Genomic DNA, 17664 nt, shown 5'->3' with positions numbered 1-17664 from the left:
TTGATAGTACTAATTCTTCAATTCCTTATAGATTCCTTATATATTCCTTAGATTCTTTATATCATCCTCTTCCTTGATAGTACTAATTCTTCAATTCCAGTACTCTTCTTCAATTCCTTTACTGTTCCCTTCTGATTATTTTCTTTTCCTTTTTCTTTCCATACTCGTACTTTTTTCATTTTTCCTCCATCCTCGGATTTCCCTTCTTCCGCAAATCCTCAACCATGCTTTTCTCGTTTTCTTGTTGGAAATCCTCTTTCCCTGCCTCATCCTCAATTTTCTTTTTCCTTTTTCCACTTTTCATTCGTTCCTTCAATATCAACATAATATTGTTCCTCTCTTTCTCTTCGGACTTCTACCAGTACCGTAGTTATTCATCTTCTTCTTTCACCGGTTTCCTATCTTTATTTCTTCATCTCCTTCATACCAACTTTTCACCTTATTCATATTTTTACTTCTTCTATGTCTTCACCTTATCTTCCACAACCAAAACCAAACTTTCACCTCCCTTCTCCATCTTTCTCTCATTCAATTTGATTCTCGAAAAATATATGACATCATTTTTGAGCAAGGCAATCAATAGAATTTCATTAAATTTTACAATGGATTTAAATATATTCGTCGTTTCCAGATATTTTACATACAGTTATGAATATTGCTATATACAGGAAGGAGATTGTTGAATCAATGATCTAGGAACTTCTCATGATCAAGATAATAACTTCTACAGATGAAAATAAATTGGAAATTGCATTTGTTCAAATGCTAATTAATGAATAATTATTATTAAACAAAAATCCCAATTAAATGGGATTTCAGCCCGGGAATTATAATTACTTCTAATTATACAAGACAATCTCATCCTTAAATTTACTTCTGATCAAACAAATACTGCAATATCTTAAGGTGATAGGTCATCCTAGAGTATTCCTAAATGACTTTCCAGAAAAACTTGGATACATTTTGGGGCTCATACCTCAGATATTCGAGACGAACCAAGCTGATGGATTTGCACACAACAGTTAACAGTGGAAATATAACTCCTACGGTTTCTGATTGGACTATTCCCATTCAACTTGGCCGTGCAAGTGTGAATAATCACATTAGAACTTATGGGAACTATATTTTCACCATTGAATGTCACTGTTGTTTGCGGAGCTAAATGTGTCTCGAATATCTGAGGTCTGAACTTCACAATAAACGTCTCAAAGTGCTTCAGGAGAGTGTTGCAGAAAAATCTGGTGTGGTACACTCACACAACTTTCCTTTGCTCATTGAACTGAAAGCCTCATTCTAAAGAGAATAATTTAGGGGAATAACATAATGCCGATTGGCGGCAACATATTTGAAACTACGATCAGACTACTGTATATAAATGTGTATATATAATTGTTTTCAGAGTACTTTTTCTTTTGTGTAAATTGTGAAATTCGATTATTTTTTTAAACGACGTCAAAACAGCTGTTATACAGATGAAATATCTCGACTATGTTGTGTTCTTTTTATAAACTGCTCTACCTAATACCTACCTACCTCATGCACGAGAAGGAGGTTACAAAGTCCATTTCTTAAGGATGGGGTGGACCCCCCATTAGTTTCCCAGGAAAGAGACTCATGCCAGTTGATAGAGCTGATAAATAACTATACAGGGTATGAGAAAAATCGGCCGTCATTTTTGAGAAAATCGTGAAAAACATGGTTTTTTAGTAATTATCCGCCACTTTTCTCAAGAATATTACGAAGCTCCTGCAATTTTCCCAGAAATGAGACTCATGTCAGTTGATAGGGCTTATAAATAGCTATCCATGGTATAAATTTGAAGAAAATCGTCAGAACCGTTTTTGAGAAAACCGTGAAAAACATGGTTTTTTAGTCATTATCCGCCATTTTGTCCACCATCTTGAATTTAATTTTATTGAATTTCTTGTTGTCAGATGCTCATGGTATAAGGACCATTAAAATTTCAAGTCAATCGGTTGATTAGGATTTATCGTGTTCAGAGACATACACACACACAGACCAATACCCAAAAACCACTTTTTTGGACTCAGGGGACCTTGAAACGTATAGAAATTTAGAAATTAGGATACCTTCATTTTTTTCGGAAAGCATTACTTTCCTTACCTATGGTAATAGGGCAAGGAAAGTAGAAAGTGTAAAGTTTCTAAGATTACAGTAGCATCAAGATATTGCTTGATTGGAAGTTAGAATAAGATTGTCTTGGATAATTTTAGAGATAATTTTGTGTGGGAATTCAGCTTCACAGTGCAAAATGCTGCAAGCTTCACAGAATTCTGCGACCATTCATGAGAAGACGTTCGTCCAATCGTAAAAGCTAATTATCAGCTCTGTTCTGGGCAATTTTTTTCTGCAGCTAATTTAACTATGTCGAGAGCACCATTAAATTTTTGTAAAAATTGCAGGTTACAACAAAGTACAAGCAGGCTGAATGGGAAAGAAGTTGGATCGTTGATGACCGCTGAAACAGAAGAGAGCCTCAATTTCTGAGCGGCTAATTTCGAAACAGCCTGAGGGCGAAATTTAGTTAGTCGTTCTCCTCAAACAGGTCAACTTCAGCTGACGCTACCAACCCACTGAGAGCGATCTTCCAAAATGAAATGGGAAAATAAAAAAGAATAAAAGTTTCTCTCAAGCTGGTTGGTTAGTCTTCAGTTTAAAATTAGCATTTCAAGGTTTTCCAAAGTGTATTTTTGGAAATTGAACCACAGCGTATGTGAAGAGATTATGAAAGTTTTTCAAATTAGCTTACATAAAAGTATTCTCTAGTAAATGATACATACCTACATTGATACGTATATCGTTATCACTATTTTACAATTTCTATTATTATCATTGTAAGCTTTGGAATTTACAACATAAATATATACATTTCACGAATTCTGCATGTAAGCTTATACATATTTCCACATGTTCCTGAAATCGTCTATTGGGCTAGCCTACTTGAATGCTAATACTGAATCATTTTGAATTGTGTTCAACTTGTAATGTCAACTTATGAAGCACCTAATGTCTGTAAGAACACTAGTAATTACTCAAATATAATGTATTAATAATATTTTAAATTTACCAATTGAGAATCTGTGGAGAACTACAAAATATTCCTGAATTCTATTTCATGTAGCATGACGAGTATAAATTCCAGAATTAACATTTATTATTATGAATTTATTTACAAATTAAGAATCTGTGGAGAACTGCAAAATTATTCCCAAATTTAATTTCAAATAACATGAGTTTAAATTCCACTATTAACATTTTTCCTCTCCAAAATGCTTACTGTATACAATCCAGTATCTCAAGTTTCATTTAGGCTAATATTTTGAAATTCTCAATTTATCTCAAAACGAATTCTGAAGTCTTTAAGCTGGGGTTACACCAAAGTTATTAACAAAATGTTAATAACTTGATCCTCATAGATTCTATTAGATTGAATGGAACTTGTCAAACACATAGTATGTGCCTGATGAGAACACATATATAACCCTTATCATCTTAATAGTACTTTTTAGTATTTCTAATTTAATTAATTCTTTTGAAGGGCCACTAAAAAAACATATGGAGAATTAAAAATTTTATATCGAATAATTAATTAAATTTCAATTTAAAAAAAAAAATTATGTTCATCATGTGTATGATAAGTTATGTTCAATCTAATAGAATCTATACGGACAGATAAATAAACATTTTTATTTGTTATAACTTTGGTGTAACCCCAGCTTTAGTTGAATAAACAAAAACAGTCCAATCTAATTATATTACGAATTACAGTTTTACAGTGGGCCTACTGTGTTATCACATGCTCAGAATCTTGAAAGTTTCATTCATAGTTTTATGCATCTTTAAAGTAGTTCGATAAGAACAGACCAACCCTCGAGTCCGAACAACAGAAAAAGTAAAAAGCTAATCGACAAAAATGTTTCTGGTGATACTAGAAAACTGTTGAAAGCTTGCATACTATAATCAATTAGCATTCCAATTATTGCATTCAATGAGCCAAACGCTGTTCCTGTTTTGTAATGACGTTGTTTGCCGAGTGGATAATAATACAGTTACACTTTCTTCTCTGTTGACAGAATTGCCTACAAAGTTAATGGCGGCAGTGTTGATGAAGAATTCACTACCGGTAGGCCTACTGCACTCTTGTCACATTCCTGACCAGATTATTTTTGATCTCTAATGTCAATAATAGAGAGATTAGTATTGAGATACGAATATATGAGTCATAATGGGAGTCTTTTTTCTTTAGGGCTACTTTTAACATAAATAATAAATCAGGTGTAGCACACTCACACAACTTTACTTGCCGTTATAAAAATTGATCACCTGACGCTAGTGTTCACGCGCATTTCAAGTCTACATTTTTAAAGATCTGAGCCATCTGGTGCCAGGACAATAACGCTGGAGACACACGAGGTCTGCTATCTCTTCATAGTGAATGATTTAATAGAATCAACAGTTGCCAATAATTTGCAATTGAATAATCCCATTTTCTCGAATTTCGAGCTTATTTTCAATTCTAGGTAAAAATTTACTGGACATTGATTGTAGAGATTTTCATGCTCGATATTTTCCACCTGGAATTTTTTGTTTAAATTGTATCTGAAGCCTGATAATTTGGAATCTAAAATCCAACTTTGGATAGATGGGGTGGAGCTCCTGGAGTTTCTACAAATATGAGACTTGTGGCAGTTGATAGAGCTTATCAATGACTATTTTAGGTATAAATTTGATCAAAATCGTTGGAGCCGTTTTCGAAAAAATCGCGAAAAACCCTGTTTTTGACAACATTTTTGCCATTTTAGCCGCCATCTTGAATTGCATTTGATCGAAATTGTTCGTGTCGGATCCTTATATTGTAAGGACCTTGAGTTCCAAATTTCAAGTCATTCCGTTAATTGGGAGATGAGATATCGTGTACACAGACGCACATGCACTCATACACACACACATACAAACCAATACCCAAAAACCACTTTTTTGGACTCAGGGGACCTTGAAACGTATAAAAATTTACAAATTGGGGTACCTTAATTTTTTTCGGAAATCAATACTTACCTTACCTATGGTAATAGGGCAAGGAAAGTAAAAATATAAATCTGAGTACCCTTATAAATTATTTTGTCACTACATGTTTCGGCTATAATTTATAAGTAATTTATATTCATAAGTAATTTATAGGGGTATTAGGATTTATATTTTTATTTAAGAATGGGAGAGTTTTGATTTTTCCACTACTGCACAATCATTTCTGGACAAATTAGTTGAGGCGATGAATGCTCAAAACAGGGTAGACTATAGAAGGAAAGGTTTGGAAAACTATTTTCGACCCCGCAGTGTTGTTTAGGCTAGTAAGGAGGTGAACATATCAAAAGTCACCACTTCTACCCCCAGTACGAAGAGGGTGGGAGGTGGTTCAAAGGTGCCATTTTTTCGTGTGTTGCATATAACTCTATAACTATACATCTTAGCTTACATAATTTGCTACAATATTGTCTTCTTTCTTTAGGGCTACTTCTAATATAAATAAAAATATGAATCTCAGTACTGAGATTCATAAAGGGTATTGAGATTTATATTTTTATATTTTGTAGAATATTTAATATCGGGGCACCGAGCTTCGCTCGTAATTTTTATTTATTGATAAACAGAATACAGTTTATTCTCTAAAATGATCGTGTTTATATTTCACAGCTGGCTATATGTCATCTTATGAATTTCGGGGATGCGATATTTTGATTTTTCACATACTCACTTGCTCACTCACTTTTTTACTATCCACAGCTGTTTCAGCCAAGGATGAATAAAATTATCCTTCTCATGTTTTCCCAGGGATGAGACCTAGTGCAATCGAATTTTGATATCATAAACCTACTATATTCCAAATTTCGTGAAAATCTTTAGAGCCGCTTTCGGGATCCGTTGAACATAAATAACCATATAACCAGATATAAAAATATAAACAGATTTACAAAAATTGCTCGCTTAATATAATAGGATTTCACAACTTTTTCTATATTTTTTATAGTTTTTCAGATATAAAATAGAATTATAGTACCCTTTGAAAGTAATAAAATAATAAATTAAGAATACAAATTATAACAACTATTTTCAGCCCTGAATTCATACTTTTTAATAAATAACAATAGTTCTTAAACTTGATAGCCTACGGCACGACTCTACTCTACTCGCTCGAGACTGTTTTCATTAGCATAGTAGTGGTAGAGTAGAGTGAGAAGCGCTGTTGGGGGAAGGAGAGTGGTAGAGTACTATTCCGCTTTACTCTACTAAAAACTAGTACTCTACCATGATCGTTTCCATTGGAAGATTTCACAAGATAGTTAGTGATTGCCCAGGGAAATCTACCACCAACTCTACTAATAAAAACCAGGCTTCACTAAAGAATGCGACCAGTAATTGGTCTTCGTTTACCGTTGAAAAAAAAGCAAAGATTTAGTGATGATCTTTATCTCTTGATCCTTATTGATCTCTGGTGTCAATAATATAGAGATCAGTATTGAGAGACGGATGTAAGTCCACATTCGATTAGGATATGAGATTTCCCTCACAGAAGAATGCGACCAGTAATTTATTATTAGTCTTTGGTTTCTAAAGATGAAAATAAAAATGCGAGGATTTTGTGTATTGCAGTACACGACGTAGCTTGCAAAATGAATCATGCGCAGCCTTGGCCTTTGCCGGCTCATTCATGATTTGCATCCTCCACTTTGGTCGCCCATCGGTTTTGTTGGCTTCTTCTTATTTTGCCACGAAACTGGCTCGTAAAGCAGTCCACTCTTATGTTAACTCTCACCGCCACAGCAGGCAGTACTCCTTATTAGACAAACCCAATTCTTCCCACTCAAATAACGATGACACTTTAAAGTGAATCTCACTACAGAGCAGGCCGTGAGATTCACTTTAAATTGTCACTATTATTCCAAATAGGACGCTTTGGTTTTGACTACTAAGGATTACTGACAGTAGAGTGAATCTTGCTAAAGCCATTTCGATTTTGACTCTTTTTGCAGTTCTTTGTTCAAGTTCGAAAATTTAAAGCCTTCGTTGCACACTGATGTCAGTATCCACTTTTTTCTACATAAATCCACTAAGCTTATCTCTAGACTTTCGCTTCGGCCGCTGTTCAAACAAAATGAATTTAATGAAATGAAAAAACGTTTATTCAGAGAAAAATATTTACAAACAAGAAAGGGAGAATTGAAAACACATCAGCCGGATTCGGCGATTAATTGTAGGATTACGGCTGTAATGGATTGAATAAAGTTACAATTATTGGAGAAAACACTGAAACATGTATTTTATTGCTTGAGTCTTGATTTGATGGCAATTTGCAAATAAGTGATATTATATAACTTCTATAGTGTCTTTTTTAGGGCTACTCTTAATATAAATAAAAAATATAAATCTAAGTCCCCTTTTTAAATTATTTACTTGATAATGGCATCATATAGACAAAACATGTTGTGACTAAATAATTTTGAAAAGGGTACTTAGATTTACTTAATTATAATATTTAAAAATAATTATAAGCATAATTAACATTGAGATCAGTGCATCATAGGGATTCTGTTTGTTAATTATATATTAACAACTAGCCGTCAGTCTTGCTTCGCTCGCCATATCCGTCTGGCAAGGGGGCTCCGCCCCCTGGGCCCCCGACTGGATCGTCCAAAAATTAGATCAGCGGGCTCGCTTCGCTCGCCTGCATTTTTCATTTGAGCATGCTTCATTCCATCAGAGAGTCAAAGTACTGAGAAAACGCAGAAAAGCTGAGAAAAACGTTTGAAAAACGCTGATTTTGGGCGTATCTTTGATGAAATATTAAAGTCACCTCATCACAAAATTTTTAGACCCCCTCGCTAAACCTCTGTACCAAATTTGAACATTTTCTGGGTATTACTTGATGAAATAACTGAGAAAACGCGAAAAACGCTAATTTTGGGTGTATCTTCGGCGTTATTTCAAATTCCTTCTAACACAACATTATTACACCCCAGCTGAGCATCTGTAGTACATTTGAACAATTTCTGTTCATTTGTTCTCAATAAATCTGAGGAAAAGCAAAACCGCTGGAAAAACGCTAATTATGGGCGTATCTTTGACGTTATTGTAAATTCCTTCTAACACAACATTATTACACCCTAGCTGAGCTTCTGTACTAAATTTGAACATTTTCTGTTCATTTGTTCTCGATAAAGCTGAGAAAACGTTAAAAACCGCTGGAAAAACGCAGATTTTGGGCGTATCTTTGGATTTTTTTTCAAAACCGTTCTTAGTGCGCATTCTAAAGGGCCAACTGAACATACCTACCAAATTTGAACGTTTTTAGTCTGTTAGATTTTTAGTTCTGCGATTGAGTGAGTCAGTGAGTCAGTCAGTCAGTAGGTGAGTGAGTGCCATTTCGCTTTTATATATATAGATGAACAATATTAACAGAGTATGTGATTAGGTAAATTGTTTATTATCATAGGTAGAGCTTATGATATTATAGGTATTAATGATGTGGCAAAATCTGAGCTTCAAATTGAGTATTTTCAAAATCCGCCTAACACATAATATGAGGTAATAAGTTTTTATAATATTTAGATTCGCATGTATTAAAAGAAATGAAGACAATAAATTAGAAATGCCCCTCGAAAATAACATTAAATTTATTTATTTATTTATTTATTCACATTGTGTACAAATAATACCTAACATGAGGAAAGGCACAACAGGCTCATGCCCAAAACTGTCCCATTTCCAATTTATACTATACTGTCCAAATCAAAATGTTGGTTATGTCACTTTCACTTTTCAAAATACAATTTACGCTCTTCAATACTCAGATAAACGAGTAAATTTTGAATCAAATAGGTACTATTAGAGTCTAAAATAAAAAATCTAGAACATTAATGCTTACTGTTGTTACAAAAATTCATAGATTAATTTTCTTCCAAAATGGAGACTATTATTTTCGATTGCTAAGAAAAATTCATACAATCTTTGTAATCTACCCCGTTTATCACATTCTAAATTGATAGGTACTTATAATTACTTACATCGATTTAATTGACATTTTTTTGTCCGAAGGAAATACTTTTGCACAGTCTTTATATTATCATAGAAACTATTGTGATAAAAGATGAGAAAAGTTTACAGTGTATATTATTTCATATGATTTTCTGGAATTGCTGAGCAGGTAATATTGCTTTCTTTACTTAACTTCTGACAGAAAATATATCTACTCTGCGAATTAATAGGTTAGGTACTTATGATAGACTCTACATGTTTATTATTGAGCTTGATATTGGAAAAATATGCATACAGAAATTGATGAGATATAGAATACAATATCACAACAAGAGAGTAGTATAGTAGAAGACGAGGATACCATTCAACATATTTTTTTCCAATATTCATAAAATTTTACAAAATTTATTTAACATTGGACAAATCTGAATACAGTAAAGGTACAATTATCTAAATTTTCGATTGACCGAATCGCTTAAAATATATAAATAGGCGAAATCTCCGCGAATTTCAGATCTATTCAGAAAGCATTAACACTTATTTAGCCAAGTTCAATTCTTACAGTGACGTATTTAACCAGTTATAATTAAAGTAAAAAATACTATGTACAAGTTTTTTCTTAATTTCCTGTTTTTGTGTGGAAACTCATATTATTTGATTAACAGAATGGGCCCGATCTTATGAATTCCGATGATTGGATTTCTACTGAGAATTTTTAGAATTCAATGTATTTTTATTTATAACTTATTCTAGTTATTTGTGCAACTAGTGTACAAAGTGACAGTTTGCTGCAACGAAGGAATCGTTTATGCACGAGCCGTAGGCGAGGGCGGAATGGTTTCTTGAGTGCAGCAGAGGAACTTTGCTCACGTATTTCACATTAAATTTTTCCTACAGTTACCATTGAATATTTCACATTAAATTTTCCCTACAGTTACCATTGAATATGAGAAGTGGTTGATTATGGGTAAAATGATGGCTGAAATCCATCAAATGTTTGTCTGTATAATTTCGTTATTAATAACAACTTTAATTTTTTTTAAACTTGATAATCCAATTGAAAATTAATAATCGATATTTATTCAAATTGAAAATTAAATTAATCAAATTAATTTGAAAATTTGAATAATTTTGAGTAAATCTTGATTTATAAATAATTTTTCAACCAATCAATTATGAATGAAAAAAATATTATTTGAATAATGAATAATTAATAATATTCAAAACGTATAATTTAATGAGTTTTTCATTTTTATTTATTTGAAAATCAGAAAAAATATAGATAGAACAAATTCGCATTCAAAATACACGCCAAAAATGTCAACAGCTGATTAGGATGGCTGCCAGATAATACCTGAAGTAGAGTACGCAAAGTAGGCTAATACTTTGCGCACTAGAGCGGAAAAGTGATTCTTTGCGTTCAGTAATCAGTGCAGGAATGTTCACTTTTTAAGGTAACTGTAGGAAAAATAAATTAATATAGAAGTGTGTCATTTATATTGTAAAATGTTATTGCTATTGAAACGTCAGATTATTGCTATATTAATACTTGAATTATTTTAGAAGTTGTTATCCAATCAATTTTCTCTGATTGAATCAATTCCGGAACACCATAACGTGTGTAAAGTGTCCGAGTCAATTTGCCAAAGTTTTTTCAAAAGTTTCCAACCTTCCTCCTGGGTACATAGGATGTATGTGTTGGTAGGGTTTTTAGAGTAGAAGTAGAGTCCTAATACCAAGCTTTGAACCAATCGACCACAGATACACACCTGAAAAAATATTAATGATTATTGATCGAATCCACATTTAGATTCAAATATAGTTTCATCCATTATAACTTATAGTTTTATCCATTATGTATAATCAATATAACTCATTTTTGTCTGAGAAGGCAGCAACTTCAATGATACTCCTGTGTCACTAATACCTGTGGGCATCATCTCTATTGCTTGACAAATAGTTACCTTAGTTGGAGTAGATATTATAGTGAGGTCCACGTTGAAATTACAGTGGAGAAAGATAGGATAACAGCATTGCCGATTCTCTGCTTTGCCACTGTCTTCTATAGAAGATATACAGAGTGGGTGAAAAGTCCGAGAACGGCTTAATATATCATACACAAAGGTAATTTGACTGTGGGTGTGATTGGGGATCCTACTCGAATTGAAAATACTACTTGACTGAGACTTTAAAAATCTGGTCCGCCATTTTGAATGCAACTTTATTTTTTAAATAGGAAGGTGGTCGTGTGATACATGATTTCGATACGGAATTTCGAAAAAAAAAATGAATGGCGAAAACCGCACATCGATATCTCAAACCGTTTAGAAGATATTCACATTATTAATCAATACCACTCATGTATTTCATTTCTGATTTTCTTGGTACTGATTGATGATGTGAATATCTTCTGAACGGTTGCGATATCGATGTGCGGTTTTCGCCATTATTTTTCCTTGAAATTCCTTATCGAAATCATGTATTTCATGACCACCTTCCTATTTAGAAAAATAAAGTTGCATTTAAAATGGCGGATCCAAGATGGCGGACCAGATTTTTTAAAGTCATTATAAAGTAGTATTTTCTATTTGAGTAGGATCCGCAATCACACCCAACGTCAAATTATCTTTGTGTATGAGATATTAAGCCGTTCTCGGACTTTCCACCCACCCTGTATGATACCGGTGAATCTGATGTAATACCAACTGTTCATTCTTGTAAAAAGAAGTAAGAAAAGATTGATATTCTTTATGAATCATATTTTATTCGTAAAGAAAATATATTTTTCATTGATTAAAATAATACATTTTGGATGATTGAGATAAAATATTTCGTTAATTAATTATAATTCTACATAAAAAACGATCTGGCAACATTGTGGAGCTAGAAGAGGATAGTGCTATCTACTTTGTTGAACGATAGCAACATCAGTCAACATTAATCGAATATTTACATTATAACGTGGACCTTTGATTCCACACAAGACAATACGATATTACACCATATGTATAATAATAGAACACCATTATAAAATATTATTATACTGTTGATTGACTTTCGCATTTTATATCGTTCACAGTTTCATTTTATTGGCTCTCTCTGAAATTGAACCTGCTTATAAATAAATATGGTATGATCTGGCTGACCCAGTCTGGTGTCAGAGTTTGTTCTTCAGGAGATAAGTCAACCATAATTTTTTGAAATAGTGGAATAAACATACTCACTTTTTTATTTGGGGCTACTGAAATTATTGGAACACAATAAAATTTATCAAATATAAAAAACACAACTAGTTTCAACTCTTCAAGAGCCATCTTCAAGTGTGAATCCAACTTTTATTATAACTGTTATTTATTTTTGATAACTTTTATTGTTTCAAATGAACATGTATACAGAGTGACCATAACAAGTGTACCAGCCGAAGACCAAAGATTCTACATGAAATTTGCAACAAACAGTGAAATTTTCTAATATCGACCTTAATTTTCAAGATTTATAAATTTTTCGATATTTAAAAAAAAATCCAATAAATGAAAAACTACTAGTCAAAATCTAATTTTAGGGTATGGTCGGAAAGAGGAAAGAATTTCCAATAAGATTTATATAATGTGTTCCTTTGTTTGGCGTGTTTGAACTTTTTATGAGCGTTTAAACTGTTTGAACTCGGCTTTGAACTGATTATATCAGAAATAACATTTCTTTTAAAAATCAATGTAAATTAATATTGTCAATAAAAACTTACTTTCAATAGTTTGAGTTCGTCCTCCGGTAATTTCAATAAATATGAGTATCCAGCCACCACGTCTCTTCCCTCATCGGCTGACTGTGTCAACATGAGCAGATAGCACATCAGAATGGACAGCTCGAACACGTAAGCTGATACATGCGAGTCCCCGAAGTCAATGATCGAGCACATCTCATAATCTAATTCTGTTTTCTCAACTATTATATTTTGCTCATTCAGATCACCGTGTATTGGGCCTGAAAATGATGAACAAAAATGTAATTATTGACGGTTGTATTCAGAGATTTTGTAGGATTTTTCCACGATAAAATTAGAACACAAAAATGTAATTTTCACAATCCGAACACAATATTTATTTATTTATGTAGGTTATCACAAACAATACACTGATCGGAAAAGAAAAAACAGGCTATTGCCCAAAACTTTTACAATTTCCTAATTTAGTTTAAAATTGTATTAATTTTTTCTTAATGTTTCATTTTTACAGAACCTAATTTTTCATAACCTGTAATTTCCATTATTCAAACGCAATGTAATGTATTTTTTTGATTAATGCTTTATTTTTACAGAACTTGGGGTGAACGGAAGATGCTCAACAGAAAATGATGCCAAGCAAATTGAAACCCTCAGTTTTGTTTTGTGAAAATAGAAAATTAAGTAGAAAATACAACATTAAGTTTCAATTTTCTAATAGGAAAATGGAATTCATAAATAATAAAATTACTAGAACTGGAATTATTTTATTATCAGCTATCAAGAATGATTCCATTCTATAATTTTAGTATGGAGATCTCTTCCATACTAAAACTATGTTATAATCAACACAACGTTGATTATAATTTTATTATTATCATTGAATAATTGGTTAAAAATGGGAGGAATAATGTTTTTGACTTGAACACTTTTATCTTTTTACTCCTCTTTTAGTTTATTGGGTAAATTTGTATTAATTAGTTCATAAAGGCACATGGATTGATTGAAAATAAGAGGAATAATGTTTTTGACTTCAGTGGGTTACTTTTTAGAATATTTCAACACAACGTTGAATATAATTATTATTATCATTGAAAAATTGATTAAAAATCGGAGGAATAATGTTTTTGACTTGCAATTTTTTATCTTTCTACTCCTCTCCAGTTTATTGGGCAAATTTGTATTACAGTTCAGAAAGGCACATGGATAGCATGACAAAAAGGAAACCTTGTTAAACGTATAACAAGTGGGAAATCCCCAATCCCAACAGTCATATAAAAATAGAAGTAAACTAGCTATGGGATGTGCATCAACTCTAATATATTATTGCGCTTCACTGGGTGCGACCACAAGTAATTCTACACCGTGAAAATTAAAAGTATTTCTTCCAAATACTTTCAATACGAATAGAATGTTATAAATTTTATTATGAAAAAATGCTTTTTATTATGATCTTGATGCAATATGATGAAATTTGATGGAAGCTTGACAGTAGACTTTTTGATGTTGATATTTGATAAAATATAGTATTTAATGGTAGTCTTGATTCTTCATTATTTATTGAATCACTAGCCGACAGGCTCGCTTCGCTCGCCATATCCGTGTAGCCAAGGGGCTCCGCCCCCTGGACCCCCGACTGGATCGTCCAAGAATTAGATAAGCAGGCTCGCTTCGCTCGCTGCATTTTTCATTGTAGGACGATCATATGTTAGGACGATCCAGTCGGGGGTCCAGACTAAACGTCTGGCTAAACGGATATGGCGAGCGAAGCGAGCCTGACGGCTAGTAATATAATAATCTCAGGAATAGCTCTGATTGAAGTAGCAGTGCCCAATCAATTTTCCGCGATAAATGCATTTCAATCCTCAACTTGGTGCCAACCTAACAAAGTCAACTCAACTTAATGCCAACTGACAAATTATTAATTTAGTTACCAGTTAACAACTGTTTCGAAGAGGTACTCTCTCTAGATTATAGTTCTATATTAACATATGGTATGGACATTTTTCAATTATAATCAAGAGAATAAGAAGAATATACATGCTAAAAGACGAACACCCTTAAAAACCACCATTAGAGTTAAAATATTGCCAAAAGACTTCTTAGTGCGCCTCTAAAGGCCAACTGAACATACCTACCAAATTTGAACGTTTTGGTCCGGTAGATTTTAGTTCTGCGAGTGAGTCAGTCAGTCAGTAAGTGAGTGCCATTCGCTTATATATATATATAATATATATATATCTATATATATAATATATATATATATATTAATATAATATATATATTAGATATATAGATACAACTAGTAGTTCTGTGAACAGTAGACCTCACGCAGTATTCTCATCCACAAGTACCTGATTGAAACTATAGACCTTATGGAAGTACAGCAATAGACTGGCTTCTCCACACATCTGTGTAATCACTTGTCAGCTGATTTATGATGAATAATTCTATAGTCAGATTTTTACTCTAATATTGGCGTATGAAGGAGGCTCCTTTTTCCTTAATATTATCCTTGAAATGCAAAATTTCAAAAAACCTTGTATATACCTCGACGCGCAATTAAAAAAGGAACATACCTGTCAAATTTCATGAAAATCTATTACCACGATTCGCCGTAAATGCGCAACATATAAACATTTAAACATTAAGGGAAATGCAAACCATCGACTTGAATCTTAGACCTCACTTCGCTCGGTCAGTAAGTACATCATCAAAATGATAGGGAGAGAGAAAATAAGGTAACCTTGTGCTACTCCTCTCCCAAATTTGAATAAGGTTACACATAGGTTAATTGTTTTGTTTTTAAAAGTGAGTTATTATTTGCAAATAGGTTTGATTTCATATTCTTTAGCAATTATCTTATCAATTTCTATAAGAAGACATCTTCTCATTATCACTAGATATCCAATTAGTTCCGTTATCATTTAGTTGAATTATTTCTTCAGCTCACCTTTCTGTAATGTTTCTAGCCTACTAATAACATTCTCCTCGAATTGTTCAATGATTTCATTGACAATGTCGAGTTTATCTTCATCTTTCAACACAAAAAGATGACTTTTCACTTGGGGTAAACACTCCAGGCTCCAAGAGGTACGTCTCGAAGAAAATCCCTCATGGCTGAATTCCTAGAACAAGGTAATCAGAATGAAATAGCTTCTATGACAAGGGGATCAGAATGAAATAGCTTCTATGACAAGGAAATCAGAATGAAATAGCTTCTATGTGAAAAAGTTTCAAATATATTTCAATGGAGAGCTTTACTCCAAACTTGTTTCCTGTACTATATTCTGTTATTTTTAGTGATCACAATATAGGTACATATGAAAAGGAAGAAGCCATTTGAACTGGTCTAGTGCTGATTCAAGTGTCTTGTGTCCAGTGAAAAGCAGAGCAGTGGAAATGAGTGAAACCCACCTGTGTAGTACAGTCATAAGCAGTGTACTAATAATATTAGAATTTTAATAGGAGACCCTATGGAGGATTCTATTGTATGAAGTATTTATTGGTATTATAGGACAGAAAAAAAGTTGCTCATTAGTCCCTAGACTAGATAGCAATCTATCGTTGAACAATAATAAAAAACAAAAAAAACAATTTAGGTACTCTGCATAATGTATTCTAATTCATATCCAAGTTCTTTTTTCAATCATTTTTTTAAGTGAGCCTATAATAATAACCCAAAACATAATTTTTCAAACATCGCTCGTTCAGATGTTCTACAAGGATATTTTGTTATTACTGGTACTAAAAATATCGCTTACTACTTTATTGCTGATTTATAAAGGAATTTATCTAGATTATTTCTGATAGAACCAAACTGGAATATCGGTAGAGCGGATTGCAATAATGGAGAATCATCATTGAACAGCTAGTTCAGTTTTTTTATAGTAGACCTACAATGGATGAGTTTTTGAGATAATGAGACGATAAATAATTCCTCAGTATTCATAACTTAGAAAATAAGAGCCCACAACTTTCTGAGAATACTTTTCAAGGTTTCCAAAATAGAGAACGAAATATTAAGAGAACACTTTTCGAGGCTCCGAAAACAAAGAACAAAAACTAAGAAATACTTCAGAAAATTAATAATAATTATATAATTGAATATTTGCAGAGTTGATTGAATTATTACAATGTAGAATTATTGCTCACATATCTTGTGATTCACCATTTTATTAGGAAATAAGATTAAAATATCATTTATTAGGCGGAGTATTATTTATTTAGTGAGGCTATATTATTTTTTTCACACGCAATCATCCAGTAAACAATTTATTGGTGATATGGTGAAGTCCAATCAATTGATGACTGGCAATTACAGTGATCGACTTCATTCATTCGTCATTGGAGAATATTTCATCCTATTCTGGTGTCATCAGAATGTTCCATGAGTATTATTTGGAGGACTTCTATTTAATTTATAATTATTCTAGTGGTATTTTACTTAATAGTAGTTATTTATTTTTATTGGAGCAGTTAGCTTTGTAATCAGTTCTCGCATGTGAAAAAAATGGAATCAATAGGAAGGAAATGTTCTATCACTTCAAATATTTAATTAGGTGATAAACATTCAAGACTGACAAAGAAAATTTTATGACACATAGGGCTGGTTTCCGAGCTCGGGATTTGGCTAAGTTCTAGACTTTAAACAGCTGGATTTAGAAAATTGGCTTTCCGAAACGGGGCGTAGTCGTAGTCATTCATAGTTAAAGTCACGTTTAAAATAAATTTCGAAAAACTAGAAAATTGAACACAAAATAGAATGAAGAGAAAATAGTGTAAAGTTTCAGCTATTTTCAATTATTAGGAATGTTTCATTTCGTCAAGGAAAAACGTTTCCGATTATAGAAATGAGAAAATAAAGATTTATTTTGCTGCAACTATTTACTGCG

At 32.6% G+C, this 17664-nt stretch overlaps 1 protein-coding gene across 1 annotated transcript in view; it reads right to left on the bottom strand.

The window, feature by feature from the left end:
- Positions 1-10312: 10312 nt before the first annotated feature.
- The window catches only part of LOC111046383 (hydroxylysine kinase), a 9825-nt gene continuing 2473 nt past the window's right edge, over positions 10313-17664 (bottom strand). Inside the window, exons 5-7 of the mRNA XM_039420250.1 lie at positions 15723-15897; positions 12794-13032; positions 10313-10820 (exon numbers count right to left, since the gene is read on the bottom strand). Coding sequence (XP_039276184.1) covers positions 10629-10820; positions 12794-13032; positions 15723-15897 — 606 coding nt within the window. The 3' untranslated portion in view covers positions 10313-10628. The remainder of the gene's footprint in view (positions 10821-12793; positions 13033-15722; positions 15898-17664) is intronic.

The sequence above is a fragment of the Nilaparvata lugens genome, chromosome 2 (assembly GCF_014356525.2).
Source record: "Nilaparvata lugens isolate BPH chromosome 2, ASM1435652v1, whole genome shotgun sequence".
NCBI lineage: Eukaryota > Metazoa > Arthropoda > Insecta > Hemiptera > Delphacidae > Nilaparvata > Nilaparvata lugens.
The sequence above is the reverse complement of the archived record's forward strand: the minus strand, read 5'-3'. Positions and strand labels throughout refer to the sequence as shown.